The 12,151-nt window shown below is 36.2% G+C and overlaps 1 protein-coding gene across 3 annotated transcripts in view; it reads left to right on the forward strand.

Annotated features, from left to right (window-relative positions):
* The window catches only part of LOC144452351 (protein transport protein Sec31A-like), a 68,367-nt gene that overhangs the window by 3,801 nt on the left and 52,415 nt on the right, over positions 1 to 12,151 (forward strand). For all 3 annotated transcript variants that reach the window (XM_078143439.1, XM_078143440.1, XM_078143438.1), the window contains exons 2-5: positions 227 to 351; positions 2,240 to 2,329; positions 9,219 to 9,372; positions 9,605 to 9,742. In XM_078143439.1, coding sequence (XP_077999565.1) covers positions 239 to 351; positions 2,240 to 2,329; positions 9,219 to 9,372; positions 9,605 to 9,742 — 495 coding nt within the window. In that variant the 5' untranslated portion in view covers positions 227 to 238. The remainder of the gene's footprint in view (positions 1 to 226; positions 352 to 2,239; positions 2,330 to 9,218; positions 9,373 to 9,604; positions 9,743 to 12,151) is intronic.

The following is a 12,151-nucleotide window of genomic DNA, read 5'->3' on the forward strand; positions in this document are numbered from 1 at the left end:
TTCTGTGGCCATGACAAATATTATATTTCTTATACTATGATGAATATTTGTAAGTTTTTACATTGTAATATGTAGTATTTGGTATCTTTATTATCTAATGATATTTTGTATGTTTATAGTTTCTGGCAGTAATTTGAATATATTATTATTATTAGTGTTGTTGTGTTGTTGAGAACAATTAGCAATTGTATCCCAAAATGGTTTGTTATACTTTATCTGACAACAGGTAGTGTTGAAGATGAAAGTGAAAGAGATAAATCGAACTGCCAATATGGCATGGAGTCCATCATGTCAACATCCAGTGTATCTTGCAGCAGGTACAGCAGCTCAGCAATTAGATGCAACATTCAGGTAAGCTTCACAACTCAAGAATAATTACACAATATAACTTAATGTTGACAGTACCTAACCTCATAATTTTACCACACCTTACTCAGTGTGCAACTTGGATACATCATTTCTGCTGACTCCCATGATGCAATGGCCCATAGCAAAGATACCCTCTAAAGGCATAAGATCAGCTAGAAGCTTCTCTGAAATCATAAGTAATCATAGGTGATGTAAACTCATCAAATGATGCACCAGAACCCATACAGTAGTTTATGAAAATGTATGTATTTCCTGGAGAGGTATTCCCCTTATGTAACATGTATCACCAGAGAATACATCAAGTATGTAACATGTATCACCAGATAATACATCAAGTATGTAACATGTATCACCAGATAATACATCAAGTATATAACATGTATCACCAGATAATACATCAAGTATGTAACATGTATCACCAGATAATACATCAAGTATGTATTCATCATTTTGTGTGCTCATTTAAATACTCATTATTACTAGCAAGCAATTATGGAGTGATGACAATAGCTCTGTCTAGCTTTACACAGTCACGTATAGAGGGATGTGAGACAAAATGTATGACACAACAATGACATCGCTCTAGACATCCTCATGAGTAATTTGCATAATTAATGGTTTTTGTAATTAGGTAATATCATAAGAATGTGATCTTCAAATTTCAAATAATTTGGTACATGTACATCCATGATACCGAAGAACATGTTCAAAATTGCTTGATGATATAATTTGTACTTTCATAGTAATTTGCATACTTAATGATTAGTCAATTTCTTCAAATTTCATATGGGTGCATTGATTGACATTGACATATGCATGTGTCCTATCTGTTAACAATGGACACATCAAATTTGACATAATTTGACATGTACATGTATAATGTGATAAGAAAGATACAGAAACAACAACTGGTATGGAAAACATTGACATGTAGTTTACATCTCAGATCTTATGCAAGTCTTATAACAAATATTGTTCATTTTTGGCATAATGTAATTCTTACAGTAGGACACAAATTCCCCTTGTATTATTATGAATTAGCTCATGAATATTAATATTGTCCAGGACTCCAGTTACAGTTGGGATGTCCCTCTATGGTGTACATGTATGTTGGTAACAGCATACCATCAAAACATACAGAACAGTTGCCTTGTCTTGTCATTAAAGTAATTGAAGAGATTCTGTCACTCGCCCCCATTTCCTCCATCCCAAGATTGTTTTCAGCTTGCAACATATACTATGTAATTGCTAGCATCCAAATCATTGTAATTGCTAGCGTCCAAATCATTGTAATTGCTAGCGTCCAAATCACTGTAATTGCTAGCATCCAAATCACTGTAATTGCTAGCATCCAAATCACTGTAATTGCTAGCATCCAAATCATTGTAATTGCTAGCATCCAAATCATTGTAATTGCTAGCGTCCAAATCATTGTAATTGCTAGCATCCAAATCATTGTAATTGCTAGCATCCAAATCATTGTAATTGCTAGTGTCAAAATCACTGTAATTGCTAGCATCCAAATCATTGTAATTGCTAGTGTCAAAATCACTGTAATTGCTAGCGTCCAAATCACTGTAATTGCTAGCGTCCAAATCACTGTAATTTGCTAGTGTCAAAATCACTGTAATTGCTAGCATCCAAATCATTGTAATTGCTAGTGTCAAAATCACTGTAATTGCTAGCATCCAAATCATTGTAATTGCTAGCGTCCAAATCACTGTAATTGCTAGCGTCCAAATCATTGTAATTGCTAGCATCCAAATCATTGTAATTGCTAGCGTCCAAATCATTGTAATTGCTAGCATCCAAATCATTGTAATTGCTAGCGTCCAAATCATTGTATATATCATCTTTGTATTGGTTGTAGTACTACAGCTGCATTGGAAATTTATCAGCTGAATTTATCAGATGATGGAACAGAAATGCCATTAATATCGTCGCTGACAACAGAACATAGGTAAGTTAAAATAATGATGACTAAAGCAATGACAAAATTAATGTCTATTTTTGTCAAAGATAAAGTGATCAATATTTTTGCATTCTCCAAACAGCGATGGTTTATTTGTCAAATTATAGCTTTTTATGAAAATATTAGTTTGTCACAAATAAGTTAAAAGATCTGTCTATTCAAATTATTTCTGCTCTTATTGTACATGTATACTGTAAACCTAGATTTTTTTGCCACCAGAAAATTTTGCGATTTCAGTCTTCAGCTAGTTATCAGATATATGATTACAACCAGACTGGTAAATTGTGTTTATGTACAAGAAGGGTACAGTTACTAAAAATGTTTGTGCTTTTGTTTTCCAGTAAAATAAGTAGATATAAGTCTTTAGTGAAAATATCCAGGTTTACAGTATTTTCCTATTATGCAAATTTTAACCTCCATCACTATTTCTTTATGTTGAAGACAACCTTAACTTCTGTTAATGTGTTGGTTCATTTCTATCATAATTCATATAAAATTGTCAAATTGATTTGATTATGCACACCAACTTGGATTTAAGTGAGCGGTATGTAAATTGCTATTGCTGAATGACAAGGTGTTTTCTTTTTGAGATGGGAGATACATGTAGCTGAAAAAAGGCTGTATTATATAGATTACAGAAAGATCATTACAAAATCAGAAGAAAAAAAGATAACAAGGGCATTTAACTGTACAATATTGTTTAAACTGGTGAAGTTGCCAATATCACAAAAATGGCAACAGTATCAGTGAAATTTAAAATCCAACATTATTGTGTGGAGCACAACACATTCCCTTTGACTGCAAAGCTGCTTTGCCTTCTGTCGCTTACAAAATGTATTATTGCGTGCACTCTCCTCTAACATAGAGAAAACACTTGGCAATTACTATGGTCAAAGACAGTAGGGAATGTTAGTATGCCTGCATCTCTTCACATGCACTGTTATACTTCCTCAGCCTGATCTGTCTTGAAATTGAATGTATAAATCATTATTTAGGGGTGAGATCTGATCAATAGTTCAATGTACTTGTAGAATAAAAAACTAAATTCTTGTGCTTTGGGGGTGGGGGTGGGAGGGTTGAGCCATTGTAGTTTGCATCCTACAAAAATGATTTTACTGTTAATGGATCTGTTTGTATCCCTAAAAACAACTATTTCTAAAAAAATGTCATCAAATTAAGCACTATAATAAGGAAAAATGTCAACAAAAGAATGATGTTTTAGCACAACTGAACTGAGGTTCAGTAGTGCTATAGGGATCGCCCAGTGTGTGTGTGTGTGTGTAAACGACTTAAATTCAAAAACTGCTGGACCGATTGCTTTAATATTTGGTGGTCATGTTACTTCTGGTGTCTAGTTGCGAAATTGTTCAAATGAAAATGATTGCATCAGAAATGTGGGTTTTGGGTCAAAAAATGTGAATTTTGGTCAAAAAACGTAAACTCCAAAAGTACTGGGCAGATTGGCCTGAAATTTGGTGGAAACATTGTTAGGGGTGAGTAAATTAAGATTTTTTCATGACATGATTATTCCCTTAGTTATATGCAAATTAGGGCTATAAATGTGTCTTTTTTGTCAAAAACCTATAATTCCAAAACTACTCTGCAGATTGGGCTGAAATGTAATGGGGATGCATCTGTGGGTGTATAGATGAAGAACTATTAAGCATATAATGATCTCATCAGTAATATGCAAATTAGGTGTAAACATGTTAATTTTAGTCAAACATTTATATCTCAAAAAGTACTTGGTCAATGAGACTAAAACTTGGTGAGATGTATCTAGAAGTGTTATTCTATAGATTTTCTACAAAACATTTTGACACAATTGACCCTAGCAGCCATGACCACAGCCTTAGCAGCAACCAAATGGCAGTATATTTTGATCAAATAACATCATCTGGTAGGCAAGTTAGTAAACATTCAAAAATGTAAAATTATCTAGCAACAAGACCACGCCCATAGCAACAGCCAAATGATCGCATATATCGCAAGGATAACATCAGGGATTCATAGACAAATGAACGAATATTCAAGAAATGTATGAAAATGTGTCTAGTAACATTACCACACCCATAGCAACAGTTGTGCTACAACGCCATTGGCGCTATTTTCTTAACTACATATACCGACTCTATATTTATAGTGCTACATACATGTACATGTCCTAAACATTTCCAATTTTGGTCAATTTAGTTAGAAGGGATTGGTGGATTGGCTGTCTAAGGCCTAACTAAAAGAACTTAAGTTCTTTATCCTACATTGAACTATTGATCTCACCTCTTAGACATGATCAGTTTTGTCTGAGTATAGCTTGGGATGAACACAAACTTGACCTGATACAAGTCTCAATATACATGTATACAAATGGATACATAGATTTGTTTGAGCTGTTAATACATAATGCCCCAAAATACTTGTCACAACAACAAAATTGTTTTTGTTTACATTGGTGTTACTGATACAAAGTGCATTTTGGACTTAAAAAATGATTGATTGTACAGATATATAATGTATTTATATGGAGTTGGATAAAGAATCATATTGGTAAGTAGACATGTAGACACTATTACATTTGTAGTGTTGGCTACAAGTTGGTTTGTTCATCCCATCTTATCCCTGCATGACAGATAGTGATTTGTACATTTGTACATGCACTACATATCGGCATGTTGGTACAAAGTGATGGTTTATTACACCATACAGCCATGATTAGGTCACAGATGCCATGGTCTATCTTGCCATAATCTGTGCATGATTCACAATGGTGTGCACAATAAATATACATGTAGCAAAAAATGGGATCTTGCTATTGAATAATTTGAAGTGTAACATATGCAGTTTCTGTGTGGTTGTATCAAACAGAAAACCTGCATGGTATTTTGAAATTATTTTTTATGGACACAGTGAACCAATAGACTTATCAAAGGTCTCAAATTTCAGTGATAAATAAGACAATCTCTTTGCTGACGATTGCCTATTGTATAGACAGATCAAGACCTATCAGGATCACTTCACTCTGCAAAGAGACTTAGAACAACTGGAAATATGGACCACCACTTGGGGGATGCGTTTTAATGCCAAAAAGTGCTACATCATGTCTCTTTGAAATAAATCTTCTCATTTCTATACACTGAGTAACTACATATTGCAGCAGGTCACACAAAATCCTTATCCTGGTCTCACTTTGTCAGAGGACATGAAATGCAAATGGACTCCACATATTGCAAATATCACAAAGAAAGCAAACTCGACATTGGGGTTTCTGAGAAGAAACCTTCGTCATTGTATGCAGTCATGTAAGAAAACAGCTTACATCTCACTAGTAAGATCCATGCTAGAATATAGTTCAGTGGTTTGGGACCCTTACTTACATAAAAACATTGACCGACTCAAACAGGTACAGCGCAGAGCAGTACGTTTCATCACAGGGAACTACAGGAGTAGGGACGAAGGGTGTGTCACCAAAATGGTAGAAAGCCTCGAACTTACATCACTCCAGGATAGACGCACAGCAAACAGGCTAATTTTTCTATACAGGGTGTTGAGGGCCTAGTACCAGCAATTCAACCAGCGGACTATCTTAAACCTGTAAGACCCAAAAGATCTATAAAAGCTAGGAAATTTGCGGACTGTATCTCATCTAACATTGTTGAACAAAGAGTTACTAACAACTCAAAGTGCTTTGAAATTGACAATTGTAAAACTGCTCAATACAAACACTAGTAGACTGGAACCATCTGGATAATAGTACTGTGTGCGCTAAATCTTGTGACGCCTTTAAAATGGCAGCCACTGTCAAAAACCATTGTGACTAAATACTCTCCCCCGGTGTGTTATTCCTTACCCAGGACCTACACCGTAACTATACAGATACAGATCTTGTCATGATGCAATCTAACCACCAGTAATGATGATGTAGTTTTTCTAGTTCAGCCACAGAGGGTGCTATATTTTATCTAAGAAATACAATGGATGGACTTGATTGAACGACCAATCAAGTCCACCCAATGTTGTTTATGTCTCATAGCAAAATAAAGAAGGCCATCCCTAGACAGAATAAACTGTAACATACAGGATACTAGTGTTTACTTGACACAATATCATAATATGGGATGAATGGTTTCAATGGACAATTAGTCATTTGAGGAAATACTGTACACTGCATTGTCAGGCAACTTTCTATTCCTAAACAATACATGTGTTCATGTATTTAGAATAACATCCGTCAAGTCACACATTGCCATATTGTTTGTCCCAAGCAAGCAAAAGCCATGTTGCCAAACGTAGACATGAAAAAAGGAACTTGGTTTAGTATCAATGAACACTGTTCTAAGTATGTTAAAATTCTAACCTTAAGAACCTGTTTATGGCCAAACCGACGTTACGGATAGACCGGTTTTGCCTTTGATATACCGGAATCTTGTACCGTAGTGTGAATCATACTACCATTTTGCGCATTTTATTCCTATCGAAAACAATATTTAGTCTTAATGAAATAAACCATGTAAATGTATTGCAACTCCATGCAGCCATTCAGGCACCAGTGTTTTTTACTGTATCAAATACCCAATGGAGGGCATGTAAAATGTCCTTTGCGGTGTTCATTTGATGTCAGTAAGGTGCCATGTGTAGTTCATTTCACTTTGACCAAATGTAGCAAGAAACTGTACTCATTCAATTTTGCTATATTAAAATGTACATGTAACATGTCAAGTTTGTTATTGATTTCTGTATTTTGAAATAGACTTGGTGTTCTCCCCAGAGGATTTTCGCATGATCAGTTGTCCCGATACGTAATCAGATTGCTATGGGTTTGGTAAATTGCACGTTGACATTGTTCATCTGTCACTCTGTCAGCTGACACCTTTGTTGTTTTCAATGTACATTTGCAACATTTGTATTGATCCATCACACATAAGCAGCAAGTAAAACTAAAGAGTTTCTAATTAGTTCAAACGACTATTCAACCCTCTACCACTACCACTACCAGACAGATTTCATTGAAGTTTGCTGTCAGTAGAAGCATGTCGAAACTGCCAGATTTTCACAACTATAAAATCAAATGCTGTGCCATTTTGCTATAAAGTATAAAAGTTCGACAAACACATGAAGTTGGCATTCAGTGTCTAGTTAGTCCCTGCCGGACGAAGTCCGGGCGGGGACTTATGGATTGGGTTCCGTCTGTCTGTGCGCCTGTGTGTCCGCAGCCGTTTCTTGGAGATGCCTGGACCAATTTTTTTCAAACTTGGTACAGGGGCAACATACTATGGCATACATATGCATGTCAATTTGTTTTATGATACAATCCAATATGGCCGCCTAGCAGCCATTTTGTTTGTGAATTTTCCCTGTCCAAAGCCATAACTCAGACATGCTTGAACAGATCTCATTCAAAGTTGGTATTAAGACAGTGTTCTATGACATACATGTGCATATCCATTTTTGTCATGATACGATCCGATATGGCTGCCTGGCAGCCATTTTGTTTGCGAATTTTCCATGTCCAAAGCCATAACTCAGACATGCTTGAACAGATCTCATTCAAAGTTGGTATTAGGACAGTGTTCTATGACATACATGTGCATATCCATTTTCGTCATGGTACAATCCGATATAGCTGCAGTGGCAGCCATTTTGTTGGTGCAGTTTTCATGTCCAAAGCCATAACTAAGACATGCTTGAACAGAGTAGTCAAAAACAACCATATGAGACCAAACAACACCAGGTTTGAAAATGACAACATAAACTGCCAGTTCCTTAAAACCCAATCATAGCGGGGATTATGTCATTTTCAATGACTTGTTAATTTTCTATGACTGAGTAACACCGAGTATGTTTCAACCTAAGAGCGATTTGCGTAGTTGGTTTACTCCCATGTGCACTCTTCAATGTTGTGAAAAGAGTTGAGCAGACTAATGTACCTTTAGATAAAGTGGCGATGTTATCTCCTATTATCATTTCATGTTCAATTTTACACTGAAAACACTTTTAGTTTGTAGTTTGACATGTCTGGTACATCATACGACTATGATGAAAGCATGGATTTTCTAATCTAGCGGCCATGATGTCGCAAACTATTGCGAGTTTTTGAAGTCCTCAATAGGGAAGTATAGTAAGTCTGGTGTATCACGAAATTTCGGACTGAACACAATGTCTGCAGGTAGCTGTACACAAACATTTTGTGTTTCGAAAGTCTAATTTATCTGTGGACATTTTTGAAATAATTTCAGCTTTCCTTAGAATAATAATCAAAAACACTGGTTTAAAAAATGAGTTTCGTATTGTTGCTAATATTTTGTAGTAATAAATTGGCCTTCAACTTTCCTTTGGCCACATATACATGTACTACTTGTTTGATATTATGATGTACCTTGAGTTTATCATTAAGTTACTCAAAAATATAATTATTTGTTATGTAAATGTATGCTAATCTATGCTAATGAGTCAATGTCCTATTAAAAAATCCTGGGGAGAACACTGAGACTATAAACACTTTACTTTGAAAATACTGACAGACCATGACTTTGAGGTATTATGAGAAACATAGGTCACCCCAATAATCAGTTACGTGTTTTTGCTAAAGTTCTCAGTTGTGAGTTATAACCATGATTTCTTACTTAAAATAAACACAAGTAAATTTACATAACAATTCATTCTTTTGTTATGCAAATGTTTCAATACACTGATTTCTGGGAGCACACTATGGTTTGCTTAATTAAGGTTAGGAAAGCATGGGATAAAAGGAAGAGGAAAATGGAAGAAAAATGTTGTGCTTCCACAGGGGTAATGGTGTTTTATAATAATGACTATAGTAGACTTTAAGACTGTTACCCTTTACACAGGAATCGTCTCAGATTGCCTATTTTGACACTTGCAGGTTTCACAAGCTTGTATGGAGTAATCAAGGAATGACAGATGAAAGTCATCCTAATGGAATCATCATTGGTGGTATTGATAATGGCAATGTCATGTTGTATGATGCAGCCAAGCTACTAGAGAACGAAGAAGGTTTTATAACTAAAACTGACAAGGTAAGATTTACTTGTGCTTGCTGACTGAAAGGACAAAGATGACAAGTCAAATAGCAATGTCATGTTATATGATGCAGCCAAGCTACATGTAGTACAGAATGAATAAGGTTTTATTACTACTAGAAAATAAAAAAGTGGTTATTGCTAAAACCATTAAACCTTAACTTTCCTAAGAGAGTGTTGACAGATATATTTGGTGTGTGACTAGGTAATCATTATCTGTTTTTTGCAGCATATTGGTGCAGTACGAGCATTAGATGTTAATCCATTTCAAGCTAATCTTTTAGCGAGTGGCGCGAGTGACTCAGAAATCTATATCTGGGATTTAAATAATCCAACTAATCCAATGACACCAGGTACAAAATCACAGGTAAGTCAAATATGTATGTTTAGTAGTCACATTTTGCCAAGTCAACTTTCAGCTACAGTTTTATTTTAATTTCCATTGAGCTGACACACTACATGTACCACCTGACACACTACATGTACCACCTTACACACTACATGTACCACCTGACACACTACATGTACCACCTGACACACTACATGTACCACCTGACACACTACATGTACCACCTGACACACTACATGTACCACCTTACACACTACATGTACCACCTGACACACTACATGTACCAACCCAACAAATGAAAGTCCAACCCTTCCTAGAGTACTGTCTGTATAGAAATGAAAGTCCAACCCTTCCTTGAGTACTGTCTGTATAGAAATGAAAGTCCAACCCTTCCTTGAGTACTGTCTGTATAGAAATGAAAGTCCAACCCTTCCTTGAGTACTGTCTGTATACAAATGAAAGTCTAACCCTTCCTTGAGTACTGTCTGTATACAAATGAAAGTCCAACCCTTCCTAGAGTACTGTCTGTATACAAATGAAAGTCCAACCCTTCCTAGAGTACTGTCTGTATACAAATGAAAGTCCAACCCTTCCTAGAGTACTGTCTGTATACAAATGAAAGTCCAACCCTTCCTTGAGTACTGTCTGTATACAAATGAAAGTCCAACCCTTCCTAGAGTACTGTCTGTATATAAATGAAAGTCCAACCCTTCCTAGAGTACTGTCTGTATACAAATGAAAGTCTAACCCTTCCTTGAGTACTGTCTGTATAGAAATGAAAGTCCAACCCTTCCTTGAGTACTGTCTGTATAGAAATGAAAGTCCAACCCTTCCTTGAGTACTGTCTGTATACAAATGAAAGTCCAACCCTTCCTAGAGTACTGTCTGTATACAAATGAAAGTCCAACCCTTCCTTGAGTACTGTCTGTATACAAATGAAAGTCCAACCCTTGGAGTACTGTCTGTATACTTGAGTACTGTCTGTATAGAAATGAAAGTCCAACCCTTCCTTGAGTACTGTCTGTATACAAATGAAAGTCCAACCCTTCCTTGAGTACTGTCTGTATACAAATGAAAGTCTAACCCTTCCTTGAGTACTGTCTGTATACAAATGAAAGTCCAACCCTTCCTAGAGTACTGTCTGTATACAAATGAAAGTCCAACCCTTCCTAGGGTACTGTCTGTATACAAATGAAAGTCCAACCCTTCCTTGAGTACTGTCTGTATACAAATGAAAGTCCAACCCTTCCTAGAGTACTGTCTGTATACAAATGAAAGTCCAACCCTTCCTAGAGTACTGTCTGTACACAAATGAAAGTCCAACCCTTCCTAGAGTACTGTCTGTATAGAAATGAAAGTCCAACCCTTCCTTGAGTACTGTCTGTATACAAATGAAAGTCCAACCCTTCCTAGAGTACTGTCTGTATACAAATTAAAGTCCAACCCTTCCTTGAGTACTGTCTGTATACAAATGAAAGTCCAACCCTTCCTAGAGTACTGTCTGTATAGAAATGAAAGTCCAACCCTTCCTAGAGTACTGTCTGTATACAAATGAAAGTCCAACCCTTCCTAGAGTACTGTCTGTATACAAATGAAAGTCCAACCCTTCCTAGGGTACTGTCTGTATACAAATTAAAGTCCAACCCTTCCTAGAGTACTGTCTGTATACAAATTAAAGTCCAACCCTTCCTAGAGTACTGTCTGTATACAAATGAAAGTCCAACCCTTCCTTGAGTACTGTCTGTATACAAATGAAAGTCCAACCCTTCCTAGAGTACTGTCTGTATACAAATGAAAGTCCAACCCTTCCTAGAGTACTGTCTGTATACAAATGAAAGTCCAACCCTTCCTAGAGTACTGTCTGTACACAAATGAAAGTCCAACCCTTCCTTGAGTACTGTCTGTATACAAATGAAAGTCCAACCCTTCCTTGAGTACTGTCTGTATACAAATGAAAGTCCAACCCTTCCTTGAGTACTGTCTGTATACAAATGAAAGTCCAACCCTTCCTAGAGTACTGTCTGTACACAAATTAAAGTCCAACCCTTCCTAGAGTACTGTCTGTATAGAAATGAAAGTCCAACCCTTCCTTGAGTACTGTCTGTATACAAATGAAAGTCCAACCCTTCCTTGAGTACTGTCTGTATAGAAGTGAAAGTCCAACCCTTCCTAGAGTACTGTCTGTATACAAATGAAAGTCCAACCCTTCCTAGAGTACTGTCTGTATACAAATGAAAGTCCAACCCTTCCTTGAGTACTGTCTGTACACAAATGAAAGTCCAACCCTTCCTAGAGTACTGTCTGTATACAAATGAAAGTCCAACCCTTCCTAGAGTACTGTCTGTATACAAATGAAAGTCCAACCCTTCCTTGAGTACTGTCTGTATACAAATGAAAGTCCAACCCTTCCTTGAGTACTGTCTGTAT

The sequence above is a fragment of the Glandiceps talaboti genome, chromosome 22 (assembly GCF_964340395.1).
Source record: "Glandiceps talaboti chromosome 22, keGlaTala1.1, whole genome shotgun sequence".
NCBI classification, from domain to species: domain Eukaryota; kingdom Metazoa; phylum Hemichordata; class Enteropneusta; family Spengelidae; genus Glandiceps; species Glandiceps talaboti.